Here is an 18,731-nt window from a genome sequence, read left to right as displayed (position 1 = left end):
AAGTTTATAAGTGAAAAAATTTATCAAACAATTGCCTTAAGGTATTGATTCAATCAGTTGTGGCTGTCTATTCACTCTTCCTATGTCCCGGTACCGATGGTTGGTAGTTCTGCTTAGTGCGTGAGGCATTTGGTTCCAATACATTATACATAGCTTCTAAATACAATTGGTGATCAAACTAATCTTGCCTAAGAACCTCTTCCAAAGGCCAAACAATGCATGAAACTTTATTTAGTATATTGAAAGCAAATACAATAAGCTTAAACTGTTATTACATTCAAGTATATTAAGACTAACCCAAGGTTAGTAACATAAAGAAACACACAATTACACATATAAATATGACATGTAAAGATATCATATAAGTGCTTTCTTATTACATTCTGCTATTTATGCACTATTGGTGTAAAATATTTATATACAATCACTACATTATCTACCATTCATTTAGATTACTTTTTTTAAAGAGTCAATAATAATTAAATATAAATGGTAAGATGATGCAATGACATTATATAAAACTAATTCACCGTAAGTACATACATTTTTTTGAAGATTAAGATATAATTAATTTTTGTCTAATAGACTTGATACTATCTACCATTTTCTCATGGTTAGGGAGGTTTTCATTGATGATTGGGATATTCTTGAAATTATTAAACCATGAAAGTAAGTGAGGGAATTTCTCTGCTTCCAAAACCTTAACTTGAATGATATCATCCAATGTTGCAATAATGTTGATAATTGAGCCAAATGCTAAGTCCACAATGCTAATAGTGTCTCCCTTCAAAAATTTATTCTCATCATGAAAATAGTGTTCCTCAACAACTCTAAGATGTTCCCTGATATCCACTATGGCCTTCTCCCTCTCTTCACCACCAATGCTACGGAAGAGTGCAGAAAATGCAGGAAACTATAAAAATTCACCATAATATTATTGTCACGGTGAGTACAAAAGATAGGAATAATAGAGCATAGGAATTTTAATGCAACTGTAGTACTTTTTACACTCCCATCAAATTATATTTTAATTTAGTACTAAATCATGAAAAAGTTTAATATCTATTTAAGTGACAACATAAAACTTTACATGTCACTAAAAGAAGATTATGAATCAACAAGGGTTGTTATAGTGATCTACAGTACCACTGGATCTCCAAGGTTGAATTTTAATTCTCGGGAGCGACACTTGTTGAGAGGAGCAGCTAATAACCTTGAAAGAGATTAGTTCCTTACCAAAAAAAGGTGAAGGATACTCATGGTAGTACAAAAAAAAGTTTATGAATGTAATATTTATGAACTGTGAGTATAAATATTCGTATATAGTCAGTGCATCATTCATTATTTATGAACTGTGAGTATAATGTATAAGCTCCTACACTGTTTATTACTATATCAACACATTCTTGAATTATAATGTAGTTTTTTCCACATAATTTGTGCATTAAACTTAGACTAAAAAAATTATCAGCAGAACTAAGGTACGGTAAATTTACTACTAGCTCAGATAAATTGAACAAAATATAAAAAAGTGATCATTTTATGATCAAAGATATAAAAGGTAGAAAGGTAAATAAATTAAATGTACCGTTTCATCAGCATATTTGACCCAAAAATGAGCTTGAGCTCTCTCATAAGGATCAGAAGGAACCAATGGACTGTGAGGCCAAATCTCATCAATGTATTCAACAATGATCATTGACTCACATATTGGTTTTCCACCATGAACTAGTACCGGAGTTTTCTTGTACACCGGATTGTATTCAAGAAGTTGAAGACTCTTGTTGTATCGATCTTCCTCTATGTTATTATATGGTATACCCTTTAACTTTAGGGTCCATACAACCCTTAAAGTAAAAGGACTATACCAAAATCCATGTAAGTTCAACTCTGCCATTTTAACTTGTGTTTTCCTATGCCAACACTAGCTACTTTCTCTGTTTTTATAGAGTATATGGAAGGTTCATTTGCCTTGTTCAACAAGGTCATATTTCAGCAATAAAATATTCATCGCTATTAAAGAAGTGTAATAAAAGTTATGATGACATGGGTTGGATATAACTATAAAATCTTATATCTTTTGTTAGACTAGTAGCTTCCACGTTTGACTCAGTGTCGTAAGTGCTTGCATCACTAACTAATAGGGAAGTGTATCTTCCATAACTAACTAATATGTACATGTATCTGAAAAAGAAGAGATGCCGAACACATATCTTTATTCTTCTCACATCTTCATCCAATTTGAAAGCCTCATTTAATTGATTAGCTTGTAACATATATACAATATTTTCTTTAGATAGAGGATTCTTGTTCAAGAAGATTTCTTTATCTATTCCTATTTAATTTACTCCCAATAAATTTTTTAAAATGTGAGAGATAAAATTCGAGTTGGTATGTGAAAATTTTCTAACCAAGCAAACACCTCTACTGCATTGTCAAGGAACTTTGAAGGCAAGTGTCAACAAATTAGAAGAAAAATATTGAAATTAGAAAGTAATAATTAGCACAAAAATAAAGATAAAAGTAATTGTAGTGGAACATTTTCTGGTCATGTATGTTGCACCAGAGTGAAAATAATCCTTTTTGTAGTCACATTTGATAATCAGTAATGCCTCTAAACATTAAAATACTAATAGAATAAACTTTTAAAAAGTCACTATTGACTTTTTATTGGTACAAATAATTTCTACTTGAATCAATGCATACATTTACCAACTACCCATTGCATGAATTTAAGCTTTAGTTAGTGATTTATGAATTGTTAACCATCCTCTACTAACCGAGATACACTTCATTACTAAAAAACACTAATTTAAAAGGATAGGAAGAGGGTATGCACATTTTTTAGAAAGAATTCGATTTATGCTTCCAAGACATTTCATGCTACTAAACTTTTAAAAAATAAACACAAATCTTCACCAAAACACTAAAGGCTATCAACATGACACTAAGCATTGGTAATAAATGTACAAAGTTGTAGGTAAGTGCTAAGCACAAAGTATTACCATCATTTCATTTGTTGTATCACTGCTAAAGAGAAGCAGCAATAACGTATGATGCAAGTAAATTAATTCTATGTTGCAAGTTAATTTTTTAGTAAGACTCTTGCTGACTAATTCTAATAGAAAATCATTTCATCACAATATATAGAGATAAATAGCCGTAGGCTTTGAGGTCAGGGCAAAATTGATGGAATCTACATTCCTAAATTGTTAAAGCATAATGCTGAAAGTGCAGTCAAAACATTGTCCTAAATATAACCATTAGGCTTAGGCCCTTTAGCATTTCTTTTCTTAATGTCAGCTTCATAATGTAACACAGCAGCATCCAGAGCCTGCATAAAAAATTGTACATACCATAAGATGCAAAAGCAAAAGTGATATCACAAAAAATCAAGAGAATAAGAAACCAAGGCATAAATCATCTACTAATTGGACTGAACAAGAACATTAACCACTGGCCGAAAAACAGAAGTGAATGCATAAAGCAACAACAGAGTATGGTATGCTTACCTGCTGCATAGGATGGACAACAAGGGAGATCTGGTGCCGCAGGTCTGATTGAGCAGATACTTTTATCTCCTGGAATCAACAAATAAAAAGATAAGCACTTCAATAGTTGCTACAAATTATACTAATGTAGGTATCCATGCAATGATAGAACAAAGGCAAAGACATTAGTGAAGTGGGGAATATGAGTAGAGGCTTCGGCTACATAAATACCTCAAGTTTGGAATATACTTGCGACATGGCATCCTTAAGTCTTTTGGTCTGCATTTAATTTCGAAATTAACAAGACATTAGACATAATAAAATGCAATTCATAAAGGTTCCTGGATGGATCATTATATAATTACATCTGCAATATAGTGCATGTCATTTAGCAGGAAACCCCTCTCAATTTACAAATGCCTAGCTGGTTAATCATATCAGCACAATTAGTAAGCTGGATAAAGGGAAAAAGAAAGCAAGGTTCCAAAACATTGGACCATGTAGATAATTCTCAGGCCTCTAAACACACTGCGTCATTGAACATCATGCACTCATTTTACATAGTACCTATATGACGGTTTGGATTATTTAACATCAATTACAGGATCCTGCTTGATTTCTTAGTTGAACGGTTCCATGACATGATATTAGAGCCCCCTTGATAAATAATTTAGGGTTTGATCCTCAATAACTTTACAAGATCTAGATTTTAGCTAAGTAGCTACTATATAGGATATTAAAACCAATGGCCTTTCATGTTTAAGGGGGGTTGTAAAAAGAATTAGTGAATGGTTGGTTTAAAAGCTATCTCTACAAGGACAATTGGTTAACTAACAATTAATTGGCTTAAAAAGGTGAGTGGATGAATTAAACTGACCAATCTGGATTAAAGCCAGAGCAATAGTTTATATAATCATGCAAAATTTTGACAAAACTGGTTTACTATTGACTGATCACCCAAGCAAATAGTTACAAGCCAGACTAGGAATTTGACATGTCAAAGAACTTCTCAATTCTCATGATGCAAGAGAGTTAATCCTTTGTGAAACCATAATTTCATGATGTCAATGCACCGCCATTAGATAAGATGTAAAGAGAGAGTAGGGGGGATGAGTGATGAAGATAACACCCCTGAAAAAAGCTAATGATATAGATGAACTGAAAAAATAATAACAAGCAAACACTTATCCTAGAATTATGAAAAAAATTTGGTGCAATATTAGATAGGTCATTATTAGAATAACTAGGCGTATCTCCACCCCAAAGCTAGCTCATAGGGGAAGGGCTGCACGAGTCATTATAAAGGGTTTATTACTCATTCGATGTGGGACTTCATAAATTATTCTAACAGTCATGTACAGAATTCAGCGAAAGATCTTACTGAAATCATAAAAGCTTAACTTTACCTTACTAGCAAGGTTTTGTGTTGTAATTGGATATGAAGACCAAAAATGCCTCAGCAATTCCTGACTGCTCACCCAATGCTGTAAAGAAGGAAGCATGTATTACAAAAATATAAATATTAACATTTAAAACTGCCGAAATCAACAATACAAAGATCACTGAAAGCTATACTACAGCTGGAAAATAAGAGAAACATGTGGTACACTCTGAATGTATAAATACAAGTTCATAAGATTATCAAATGCTCTCTTATTCTTTCTGTCCGTTCATTTTTTTTCCACTTCCCTTTTCAAAAACGTCAAAAACAATTGGGGTTAACTCACATCTAGTAGTTTCTCCTTAGTTGTGTTGGGCAATATATCAAGTACACTCTCCTGAGAGTTTTTCCCAATATGATATTTGGTGCTTGAAATATTTTTAGTCAACCCATTAAGGACCTGAAAAACAACAAATGAATTTAATTTCCAATAGGAGAGGGTTATTTTTAATGGGAAAGAAACAAAAATAGAGTACAATATTGAGCATTTAACCATATACAGATCAGTTATTCAGAAAGTTAATTTAAATGAAAACAATCATGTGAAATAAATATCATTACCTTAACGGCAACCTCATGACTAAACAGAGGATCTCTTAATCCTATAGCTTTGATATTAGCTATGGATGCCCTCAAATCGCCATAGGCTTCCTCAGAACTCAAACTGCATCTTATTTTCTCAGATCCACCTTGGGAATCATTCAAAGTTTTTACTGCATTAGCTTGTTGGGAATCAAAATACTCTCGGGGATCCTGTCAAGTAACACCACAAAAATCACAATATTTAATAAATATTTAATCCAGAAAGAAAATTCTTTAATTATTATACTAAATTTATATTTTGAGCTAGTCACTAAAAGGATGGTAAGAGTGCTACAACAATCGTTAGTCATTTAATTCTTGGGACAAAGATGGACCTTGATACAGAGTGGTGCAAAATGGTGATCATTCTGTGCCTGAAGATCCTCAATCTGGGTCATTTTAGAAATTCTGTTACGTCTCTCCTCCTCTACAGCCCCATCAGATTCTGTATAGTGGTATGAAATAAGAGCCTTATCCACAAGAAATGGAATGGAAAATAACAAGTCATGCGTTGCTATACTAACCCCCTTGTTTTCGTCGAGCAAGGGCTTCTGCAACTGTTCTTGGCGGCTCCATCTCCATATCTGCATGTATATATTTTAGATTGTGACTCATCAGACCAAAACATTCCAAATAAAACAGCCACATGTTCTTTCAAAACTAGAAATATTTAATATTCCAGATAAATCAATGGAATACCTATAGTTAAATAGGTTACATTACTTAGTTCCACTATAAGATATAATCAACATAGTAAAATAACATAACCAAATTGTAAATATTCATCTCAGTGTCAGTAAGCAATTCTTAACTGGTTGAGGGTTTGACATTTGGTCCACAACTTTTTGTATAAAAGGGGGCCCAGTGCATGAGGCTCCCGCCTAGTGGAGTCTGTTTCCACAGTTTTTATATATGAGCCTTTTTAAAAAAAAAATACCATTCATGCTATTGCATGTCATTATTTTTACATTATAAATCAGGGGAATAGCATAGTTTTTCTACTTTCTGGATTTGGGTTGTAACTGGCTAGGCTTTATGTTTGCTAGGCATTAATGGGGGTTTATTTTCAAGTACAGAGTTCCCTAATGATTTCAGTAGTAGAGTCCCAATCTTTATGGATTTTGAACTTCATTCTTGACTTTTGCAGCAAAAGTAAGAGGTGGTCAATTGACATGTGATTTTTTGGTGAGCATAAGATTTATAATGGCAGCATGTTGTTCCCTACTCGGATATCAATGCAGTCGACTCAATTGATATTTTCGACTAGATTGATGTTTAGCAAAAAAAAATTGGAGTTCAACCATGAAACTCTCTAGAGTTGCATTATATAGGTCCTACCAAACCACAACCCAATCTCTTTATTCAATGCAAGTCAAATAATTTTTCACTTCGATTATGTAACTTTTTAAAATTTGCCTAGCAGGCTCGACAAGTTACCCCACATTTTTATATTTCAACACTTGTTTTTAATTCAACTTCAATTTTAAATAATTGCTATTTTACTTTTGAAAGTTCAAAATATATGCAAGTTCATAGTTCTTTTGGAGTTTTCTTTTTATTAAATATTTTTTTTGAAAAAAATGAAAGTGTATGAGAAATACATCAAATCCAAGAGAGAAATTACCTAAAGTTTTTCCTTCAAGAACAACTGCACCTTGTCTGTTAAGATCTTGCAACAATGTTCTCTGATACAGAGTATTTGGAGCTCCAGATGCTTCCTTGATACCGTCACGAAAGAGCCCATGATCCTTCTCATCAAGTACAGAAAAAAGTTAAAATACAGAAATTCAATGTGGACCTAGCACTTCTGAACCAATGGCACAGATAGATAACTGAGAAACATTTGACATTTCATTAACTACTAAATGATCTGCAATTCTGCAGCATAAAGTATAAAATATGAATGTTTCTATGCACATATTGTGGAAAAAAGAAGAAAATTTATCAGGGGCTACAGCAAGATAACTACAAGTATTGAATAGGATGGGCTCTTATACGATAACAAAGGATACAAGGGCTAGACAATGAAGACAACTGTGTTCTCTCTAGCTACTGGCATTCCTAGAAGGGTGACATTTCCCCCTATGCTTGGATTTTTATTCATTTTAGCACTGCATGGTTTTGACTCCTCCTGTCATCCTGTCATCATAACCGACATGAGTGCAGAAGAAAGAGAAAGGTTGACAGTGAGTTGAGGAATGTTCAGTTCACAGAACAAGTCAGTCAGGGTCACACTGGTAATGGAAAGAGGGTAACAGGAAGAGGGCAGTCAGAGCCACAAATTACAATAGGTTGGGTTGGCTACATGAATCGAATGATGTCATAATACTCTATCATAAATCATGTTCATCGACAAAGTAGTAGAACGGAAAATGCCACCACTACACATATTTACATAAAGAGTTATATCTCTTAATTCTTTCCCTTCTCTCTATTTCTATGAATACAAGTCCAACCTAAGGCCTACTAAAACTTTATTGCTTATACCAGTTTTTAGCAAATATGGGCTATGGTCACTAAATGAGCGTGGATGTAAATAAATTGGGTTCTCCCATATAGGAGACATATCTACTGTCCAGTGATAACATCTTGCATTTTAAGGCAAGAATAGTTAATCTTAGACTATCCACAAATTCTCAACATTAAAAATAACTTAATGGTCTCATGGTCACTTCAAAAAGGTGTATATATTGATTTTCAAATCTTGGCCACTCAAATAGGATCCAACAAAGTTAACAATACACCTTTTTCAACTCTCAAATAACAGTATTTTCACCTAATATGGTCCATATATAGTTGAACAAAATTAGAATAACAACAACCAATCACTAGTCCCACTAAGTGGAGTCAGCTACATGGACCGAACAATGTCATAATTCTCTATCATAAATCAATGTCCATTGACAAAGCATTAATCTCTAAGTCTTTCCTATTCGTTTCACCTATAGTTTTTCTTGGTCTTCCTCTGTCTCTATAAATTAGATGAACCTTCATTTGATCTACTCTCCTTGATGGAACTTCTCAATCTCCTCCACACATGCCCAAACTCCCTAAAGTGTAATTCTATCATCTTTTCTATAATAAGATCTCCCCCAACTTTTTCCCAAATACATTCATTCTAAATCTTATATTGGCTAATGTGTCCACTCATCCAACGAAACATTCTCTTCTCTGTTACATTAAGTTTATTCTCTTGTTGACACTTTACTATCCAACACTCAGCCTCATATAATTTACACAAAATTATAAGAATCAAGAAATATAATAATATCCTATGGGGTTAAAGTATAATTCAAATAAGATTGTAATAACCAAAAATTTCGGTTTTTGGGCAAAGGCTATCAATAATTTTCTAGGTTCTTCAAATATCTCACAATGCATATATATATATAAGTTTTGCCAGGACAATGAATGAGTAAAACATAAGATTTTTATCGGGAAGCAGTACTGAAGTGCTGTATTTAATATATTAAAGATTGATGTATTTATTTTCCAATAAAAGATGACCTTCCCTGAGAGAGTGTATTACTGTTTTCTTAATGACACAGAAATGCTGAATTTTTTACCTGTGACTTCTGCGACAAAATTTCAAGTCATATTGCTTTCCCTTTGTGCATAAACTAAAGCAACTTCTATATGAGACAATAAAACGCCTTTATAAAAAATAAAATTTATCCATATCCCCTTGCTTCATATTCTCCGGATCACAGAAACTTGAAGAAAAATCCACACCAAATACAGACTAAAACCTTGGGATAAAATGGAATAATGTCTACATGAATATAAGTTCATAGGTAGAGTGCTAACTATCCTCGTAATAAAACTGTTAGCTAATAGAAGATGCTGGAGCTTTTTAAGCAAGGAATGACTATAAGTTGCAACTGAAACTTTAAATAGTAATGGATGAAGTTTACATAAAATATGAAAAACACAATGTAAAAGAATCTCCTATGTAAGATTGAGGAATAGTTTCATTCACCATACAGGAAGATGAGTGTAATCGTCTCCTTCATCTGCTTCCATATCTAAAGTTGGATCAACCCGTCGAACCTGCAAACAGGCATACAAAAAACGGAAAAGCATACTTAGATAATATAAACGGAAATGAGAATGCAGCCAAAAGATCATCAACGCGAATAACAGAGTAAGAAGAGAAGGACCTTCTTTCGAGCTTCAACTTCCAATATCTCATCATCTTTCAAAAAAACAGCAAGATCTTCATCTTCAGCTGCCTCAGCAGCTGCCGCAACAGCATTTTTGGTACTGTGGAGATATTCAGCTTTAAAATATTTGTTCCAGAAATCTACCTCGGTCATCTTGAATGGAGATCATGGGGGAAAATTAGTATACAAAGCTATTGATAATTCACAGTAATGACTATCAAGGAGGAGGATACACATTTTACTAATGGTCAAAATACCTTACTAGGTACAAATTTGAGAAATGCCTGGTGAACAGCTGGTTTCAGGGCAAAAATCTGGAAAGGAGGTTATAAAACATGATTGAGGTAGATCAAACAAGAAGAGAAATAAGTAAGTCCATGTGTAATTTCTTTTTCTTTTCTGTTATCGAAAGATGAAATTATATTGGAAAAAAGGAGAGAAGTACAAGAGGAGGATAAGGAATCTTCCTAACTAAAACAGACACAAAATAATTAGCAAAATCTTGTATGATATGATGTAATCCCCAATTTCACTCCAAAATGTCACTATCTCACATCTTACTTAAGACACAATTGTTATGCTGCATCTTACACACAGTCACTAAAAAACAATCTTATTCTATGGCTTTTCTCGACATCTGAAGTCATTACAAACCATGTGCTGAATCTCTTCTGCTATTGTTCTAAGAAATTCTTCTGCCACACCAGTATGAACACACATCCTAGCCACACCATACAAATCCTCCATAACTTGAACATACAAAATCTCTTCCTCTCTAGTGCCTTGCATAAGACTTCTTGTGGCACCGTATCACAGTTTTTCCCAGATCTATGATGACCATTTGCAAGTCTTTTTATTTCCCTGTGTACCTTTTTCCATTGAACCACAAAATGGGCATATAGCTTGATTTTTTACCATCCAAGCATAAAACCAAGCTAAAGATTGTAATTTGCTCTAAATAGAAAAATCGCTCGGCCTTCACCTAACTGCTCAAGGTTTTAGTTAGGATGGGACATCCTCATTACTATAAATAATAGTTCAAAATTTCAAGAGAAGATAATGGTGTACCTATATCTATTTCCCTTCCAATGAGGAGCCATACAAGAGTCATAATTCGTACAGAAATTATATTCATGTATCCTTTTCCCAACAGCTTTTAAGCTAACTATACTATCTTGGACAGATGGCTCTCAATTTCCAAAATCAGATTCTACTGGCTGATAGCACAAATCTAACCCAAGTAGCACCCACCAATAAGCTAATACCAAATTCATAAGCCAAACTTGTACTTTAAATTAGTATATTGTATAATAAATATAAGAGTATATTACAATAACACCCCTGAGATTTAGTGAAACCACATAAACTGCCACTCCTTTTTTTTGCATCTACACAAACCACCCCTAATTTATATACATACATTATAATGACTACCCTCATGGGAGAGGTGAGTGTAATCTTTTAAACAAAAATGGGTGCTAAGTGAAATGAATACAAACTTCAGGAGTGTCGGTATAATTTAATCTTAATTAATTATACATTGTCGATAGATTTTGACTTTGAATTTACTCTTCTCTTTTGCATATTTAAGCAATATCTTTTTAGAACTATTGCTGCATTCTGTAACAAAACAATAAGTTTTTTACAATTTACTATGTTTTTGTTTCTGTATGTATTGTGTGTCACCCATTATTTAGGGAATGTTGATGAGATAAATTTTGACACGTATTACATTCTTAAGTATGACAATGATCATTTTTACAACTATTGCTGCATTTTGTAACAAAACAAAATAAGTTTGTTTATGGTTTTTTATGTTTTTGCTTCCCTATGTATTGTGTGTCACACTGTCACCCATTATTTAGGGAATGTTGACGAGATAAATTTTGACACATACTACATACTTAAGTATGACAAATGATCATTTCTTATAACTTAATGGAGGAACCAAAATTCAACTTTCGATGGATCAAGTAACAAGTTCCCTCTCCTTTTATTACTTCCTTAAACTCACTCGACCACATGCTCCAACAAAAAAGATAAGGAAAATTAAGTTGTTATCTCAAATATTTTCAAAATGTATTGATCCTAAAGAATAACAAATATTTGAGTAATAAAATAAGCTCAAGTGTTTTATTGCGTCTTAGTAATGATATTTTAATATAAAAACACATCACTCCATTATTTACAATATTGCCATATTTTTTATATAAGATACCAAGTTTTTATTTGATCACAAGTTATCTATCATATTTTAAATCATCTCCAATAAATCTTAAAATAATGATAATAAAATGTCTCATGATACATGCACTATTATTTCGTTAAACCATTTCTTGGGGTTCTAGCCTTATATCGTTAAAACAACAGTACTGAGGATAAAATAATGTATATTGAAATCGACTTTGAGTTTAAGTTTCTTGGTAGTGATGATCTGTCATTTATTTTGCAAACAATATATTTGCTAATGACAATGGTCATATAGAAGAAAGGAAACAATTTTGTTTAATCTCAAACAAGATTTCTACAAATATGGTATACTATGGAGCCAAGTCCGAATAGTGTAAAAGTCAATGTCTCTTCATTATTTTTTTATCAGAGTAAATTACATTGACATCCCAAAAATCTAGCTTAATTACACTCATCGCCCCTTTTGTTTAAAATATTACACTCACCTCCCCTACAGGGGTAGTCAGTGTAATATATGTATATAAATTAGGGATGTTTTGTATAATTTCAATATTTCACTAAATCTCAGGGGGTCAGTATAATTTACTCTAAAGGTAACAATTAGTAGCATAGGACAACTTTAAACCACTCTAAATTTAGCTTGAAATGTATTTGACTAATAAAGGGAAGAGTTACGTGAAGAAGCATGCCTGATATTTTATCTCTGGTGTCAACTGAAATTTAACCTGGTTTATCTGAAAAACAGCACAAGAAAAAATAACTTTGTCATGATTAGATATGCGTGTACCAGAAGAAAATGAAAAATATCCAGAAATTATGCATAAGAATTTGTGAACTCTGCATAACAATTTAAGAGCAAGAAGCAAGCTTATCTCACTAGATATTTTTGGCTATATAGATCGAACAATGCTATTGGGTTCTATCAAAAGATTTTTAAATACAATATACAGGGAAAAGCATAAAAGTTGGCATATGGCCATGGAAGGCTTTGCTACTAATGAAGAGTGAACAGAAAGACTTAAACCCCCGTTTGAAGAAAGTAACAAAATGGGCTTTATCTGTAAAAATTCGAAGACTTCAATACCATTCAAACAAGATAGCAAACTGAGTTTCATCTTGTACCATTTTGCCAACTTCTTAGAACTAAGAATACATAGCAAAAAAAAGGTAATGGCCAAAATTTGGTTTTGCTCATCAAAACAGAGCCAGCATGTTCTTTTTTCCCAAGCAAGTTGCTTGCTTTATTAGTTTTAAAAGCATATTTTTCAATAAATTACTCAAACTTACAAATAAAATTATTAGCTACTTTATATTTTAAAGTTGTTCTTGTAAACCATTTTTCAAAAAAATTAATTAACCATACTCAAAAGGTTCTATGCCCAGTTGTCATAATAGTGTTGTTAAGGACTTACGGTTTCATCTCCAAGCCAACGGGCATTTAAACCACACAAAATAATTAGGCTGGAGATGTGGGACTTACTTCCCAGCATGTCCCCTCCACGTATCTCGTTGTTCACTTAGCCCACTAGTGAAGTAAACTCGCTCTCACCATTCAAGACTTGGATCGGCCCACTCCTAAATTCATAATGTTAAGCACTCAAAAGCTTCCAACGCTGAATTTTGAACTCTATAAGAGAGTGGAATACTATTTTTTTTAAAACAAACTACAGTATGGCATTTGAGAAATTATTTAGCAGCAAAATACAGACAATTAGATGTACAATCAGGTATGTGGTGACACATTTAAATGCAATCTCTTACAGGTAGAACATCAATGCAAGAGAAAGGAGAAGCAGCATCATACCCGACCATCACTTGTAGGCTTAGTATCAAAGATCAAAGAATTTTTATAACCAATCCGTTGTTTTAACTTTCTGCTTTCATCTCGATCCAGCAATTTCTGCAGAATCATTTTTATATAAAAAAAGAAACTCATGCCCACTTTCTCTGCATATCTGTAAGTGAAACCCCTTAAAAAATATCATTGCTTTATGCAACATTTTATTAAGAAAAATACTTCAAATAGTGCTTTAAATGAGTAAAACATCTTGAAATCATCATGATAGCACCCAAACATCTATCGATAGTAAACATTTAATTGTGAAGGTATAATTTAAAATTCAAAAGCCATTTGCATATCAGGAATGAATTACAGAGAACATCACATTTTATTATTTTCAGAATATATTTACCTTCTTTGTAGCCCAAAATTCTGATTCTGTCAGCTTACCACTAGCCACAAGTTCCTTATGAAGCTTCTGCAACTTGCTGCAAAAGTTGAACTTCAGCAAAATCAATAACATTGACTGTGGCCAAGATTCAAAATGAGATAAATAAGTTAACCTTATAGTAAATAAAACATAACACTCAAAATCTTCTTATATGACTAAAACGAGATCCTATCTCTACTCCATGACATTTCGAGCTAGAGCAACTGAAATGGATAACTTTGTAATAAAAGCACACTACAAAAGAACCTTAATCCAAATGGTCTCTGAAATTTTGGTGTTTGACCAAATATAGTGTGCATCATTTAGTCCATGTAGGCAACCCTACTCATTGGGGAGAGGCTTGGTTGTTGTTGAAAAAGCACAGTACCAGAAGATCATTAAGAAACCCAATGTAGCTTTAGATAAATAAGAAACATAAAAAGGTTTTAGAATCACTTCTGGCTTGAGGTCCTTTCCAAAATTAGAGAAATGGTATGTTTCATAACAATCATTCTCAGATGTAAGCCATAGAAGAGGAACTGTATTATAAAATATGTTTGAAAGACAGTAAAAATAGAAACATGTGAAGAAAATAAAGGAACTACATTTATATGCTTTATAAATTATAAAGCAGAACCATGCACATCAAATCAAGAGTCACTTGCCATTTCTTTGGATTCAAAATATAAATGACAATATTTTCGGAGGTCAGATCTTTTGTTAAAATAATGGTACTTCAAAGGATTGATATAAATGACTTGCTCTAGAGTCCAGACAAAGGCCCCACACACTCTCTTCAGATATGTTCAGAAACCAAAATCAGTAAACCATATAGGATACGCTTGATTTCAGGAAACTTTCCTGACTCCTGTTTTCATTTCAAAAGAACAACTTCATTTTCATTTTTTCATCATTTGAAAAAAAAACAGGTTCGCTTAGTATGTTTGTTTAGCACTGTTGTTGTATCTTTGAGCGGAAATTTTCAAAAGCTAGTTCTGGTAGCTGTGGAAGTTCAAAAAGACTTGTTATTATATTCCCATGGCTTGAGAAAGGTGATTATCTATGGACAGAATTTTGTATAGATAGAATGGTCAATTGATGTGAACCTCTTGGGGATCATATCATCAATGTGGTTTGGAGAGTTGGAAGCAAGGGAGTTACAAGCTGGTTGAGTGGGTGCTGTGTGGGGAGTGGCTGAGGAAATGGTTGACTAAGAGAGGTCTGGGAAAACAAAAGCTCCAATTCAGAATGTAACCGGGTTTAGGTACTTGTATCAGCAGCAGGAAAAATTAGTTCAAGATGTCAAAGAAAACCCCACATCAAGTCTGAAAAGTCTACTGTGATATATTCAACAATTCTCTATTTTCTTGAAGCACTTATAGGTGTTTTGTAGCACCACTTGCATTTTCCTGAAAAAATCTTCTATAACAAGAGAAAGGGACAAGAAGAAAAATTGGGCCATGATCAAACAAAGCTGTTGATAAGCAATATGCTTTCTAATAAAACAATCAGAGTGAACTATTATAAACCAAATACCTATCTTCTTGAAGTAGCTTAATCCTGAGTGTCATTTCAGCAGGGCTGAGTTGTTCGTCAGAAATGACTTTTGCAGCTTCCCCATGCTTGCTAAGGGCAACACCTGCTCAAACAGACCAAACAACCCATTAGGAAAGCATATAGAATACATTTGAAATTAAAAATACTAAAAATGGAAAAAAGAAACGAAATAAAATAAAATTCAAAATAACCTAAATATCCTTTTATTTATATATGATATACCACTGTTTTCTTTCAGGCATCAAATTAACAAAAATAAGGGTAACAGGCCCAAATTCATTAGAAGAACACTATTTGGTGATGCACCACTTTTTCCTCTGGCTTGTGTATCATTGATGAGGGAACTGATTAGTAAATATTTAATGCAGCTCATCTGAAATCATATTTTCATTATTTTTAAAATGGTTTATACATGCTTAATCAAACCATTGATGAGGGAACTGAATAGTAATTATATAACACAGCCCATCCAATGTCATATCTTCATTTATTTTCATTGGTTTCAACATGCTTAAGTCCATTAAAAACCGACTAAAGAAATGCTAACTCTAAGACTCAAGCCTGCAGTCAAACAAGTAAACAACATAGTAGCACCTCACTAAGTGCCAGTGTACGACAAGTCAGGAATAACAAAAAATACAAAAGAAGCCCATAGAACATTCTTTTAATAGAAGGAAACAATCACAGTAAGAAACTTACCCACCAAATCCCGGCAAACATGAAGATCGGAAAAGCTTTCCAACTCAAAAATGTAACTTCCCTGGAAAATCATGCAATACAATGAAATAATTAAATGAAGGAAGAGACATTAAGCATATTAAAGTGATGTTATACCAAGTAAACCATAGCAACCGGAAAGAAATCAATAATTCTAGGGGTAGTATTTAAATATAATGGAAGACATGGAACCAACACAACACTCAGGCTACAAGGTAAATAATGCAATGAGTAGCAAGAGCAAAATTAAAGTAAATAATAACCTGCGAATGGGTAAGGTTAAGCCATGGTGGTTTGTTTGATCCCTCTTTAGTGTGTTTATGACCTAAATTTTGGAAACAGGATAAAAAATGACATAAAAGAAATGTCTCATGGACAAGTTTATGCATATACATTATTAAAAAGAGTCAGATATTAAAGAAAATAGGAAACAGATTGTTAGGTTTAGTTGAATATTTTATGAAACAAAAGAATGGGAAAGAACAGTTTCAGCTGCAATAGTTTTTCAGACAATTGAGGAGCCCTGGAAATCAAAGTGCTTTCCCAATTAAAAAAACACATTTTAAACTTTATAACAAGTACACTGCTTTAAAGGTAACAACAACATGGATAAGAAAAAATTGAAAACTAACAATAACATAAAAAACAGATCATAAGTACTCTTTATAAGTCTGAAATCCACTTCGAGCTTGTTGTGTGATGTGGGATCATTAGGCCGAAAAATAAATTTTTCCTCAGTCTGCACAGAGAGAACAAATCATTTCTCAAAAAATTCAGCAAAAGCAACACACCAAGAGATATAATTACTTGACAATACAAAATCTTTGATCAAACCTCCAAAATCACTACCACATACACCTCACAATATTAAAGACTAGGGTCAGTATCAAACTGTCAATTGAGCTACAATACATGCTTGTTGAAAATATACAGAGCCTGCTTGATTAAGCTTTTTCGTTCACAAAAAGTGATTATTTTGATAAAAATCACTTCTGCCACTTGCAAATTTGACAGGTTGAGCCTTTAAAAAAATAAACTGAAAAAACGAGTGAAATTCAGGTTTTTCTTACATTTTTAGCCTCTCAAAAAATCATTTTTGCCGAATCACAAAGGGCAAGCCATTATACGAGTCTCCCACCTAAATGTATCGGGAGAGTAAATGTACACAACCTTACCATTATAAGCAAACAGACTGTTTCCAGGATTTAAACCCACAACCTCCTCAAGGTCACACGGCAAACAACATTATGTTGCACCTATGCTCGCCCTCTACTTTTGAAAAATCACATTGTCTAAAAATCCTAAACAAACATGCTCTTACAACATTTCAAAAAACAATTACCTATGACAAAAATATTCGCTTTTTTCCACATTATAAGCTGATTTAAAGCTAATCCAAACACACACTTACAGTTGATAGACAGTATCAAAACCATAACACATTTGAATTGATATTTGTCTCATGATTCCATAAACCTAACTATCTATGATAACATAATAAGCATTAAATCCAATGTTGATGAAATTGAATTAGGTTACCAATTTGATTACACCGGGTGTACCAGGATCTTTGACAGTAGTTTTGTATTTAGCACGCTTAATCACTTGTCCTGACGACATCGTTTCGTTTGGTTGAAGTTTGAATCTGAGAAGAGAGAAAAGCGGTTAGGGTTGGTTGAAGATCAATTGGTTTCAGTTACCGGAAATCGGTTTGGGAGTGGAGAGAGTGGAGGAGAGGAAGAACAATAATTGTTCATAAATTATTAATATTAACCAAATAAAATAATGATATTCTATTATCTCTACGCTAGTTTTTTTTTAACCAACTATACATGTGTTGTTTCTCCTACTAAATATAATTTATAAGAATTGAATATTGATTTTCTTAGTCATCATCTTAATGAATAATGTTATATCCTCTTTCTATGCACAAACAAGAAAGTGACATATATTACCTATAAACTAATTATTAATAAATAAAATATCACTTATGATATATGTCAATTTCCGATAGAAAAATTTAATAGAAAATATATAATTTTTTTAATTATAATATTTAGCAAGCTTATACTATTATGTCATCCCTTTATTGATGTACTAGGTGGGCTATGTTGCACTTGACACATGTTTTTCTAATGCAACAAGCTTACAAAATTATCTATAAGTTTATAATAGGATTGAGATAATTAGAATAATTTATAAATATTTAAGACTTCTTTTTCTAACGTTTCACTTGGATGAGATAGATTTACAGGAGTGATCGATATATGTGTGGATTTACACTCGAGAAATTGTCGGGTTTTCAAGTATGAGTGGAAGTCTCATGTTAATATGAAGAGATGATTAAAAGATTTTATAAGTGATAAAAGCCTATAGAACT

General features: G+C 32.8%; 2 protein-coding genes across 3 annotated transcripts; both read right to left on the bottom strand.

Annotated features, from left to right (window-relative positions):
• On the bottom strand, positions 534-1,983 carry LOC109346124 (probable glutathione S-transferase). Its single transcript, XM_019585522.1, has 2 exons — positions 1,589-1,983; positions 534-913 (listed from the first exon to the last, which is right to left on the bottom strand). Exons 1-2 carry the CDS (start codon positions 1,895-1,897, stop codon positions 557-559), a joined length of 666 nt encoding a protein of 221 aa, XP_019441067.1. The 5' UTR covers positions 1,898-1,983; the 3' UTR covers positions 534-556.
• LOC109346123 (probable RNA polymerase II transcription factor B subunit 1-1) lies at positions 2,994-18,144 on the bottom strand. Of its 2 annotated transcripts, XM_019585520.1 has the most exons (20): positions 17,891-18,144; positions 17,012-17,090; positions 16,615-16,676; positions 16,334-16,394; positions 15,614-15,716; positions 14,060-14,135; positions 13,672-13,767; positions 12,557-12,601; positions 9,935-9,991; positions 9,675-9,830; positions 9,499-9,564; positions 7,139-7,262; positions 6,039-6,098; positions 5,850-5,959; positions 5,494-5,685; positions 5,219-5,332; positions 4,898-4,975; positions 3,723-3,770; positions 3,513-3,581; positions 2,994-3,334 (listed from the first exon to the last, which is right to left on the bottom strand). In XM_019585520.1, the coding sequence occupies exons 1-20, from the start codon at positions 17,969-17,971 to the stop codon at positions 3,251-3,253; spliced, it is 1,761 nt and encodes a 586-aa protein (XP_019441065.1). In that variant the 5' UTR covers positions 17,972-18,144; the 3' UTR covers positions 2,994-3,250. The 2 variants fall into 2 exon arrangements, with proteins under 2 accessions (XP_019441065.1, XP_019441066.1); XM_019585521.1 differs by lacking the exon at positions 17,891-18,144 and having other exon boundaries at positions 16,984-17,085.

This window comes from Lupinus angustifolius, chromosome LG04, assembly GCF_001865875.1.
Source record: "Lupinus angustifolius cultivar Tanjil chromosome LG04, LupAngTanjil_v1.0, whole genome shotgun sequence".
Taxonomy (NCBI): domain Eukaryota; kingdom Viridiplantae; phylum Streptophyta; class Magnoliopsida; order Fabales; family Fabaceae; genus Lupinus; species Lupinus angustifolius.
The sequence above is the reverse complement of the archived record's forward strand: the minus strand, read 5'-3'. Positions and strand labels throughout refer to the sequence as shown.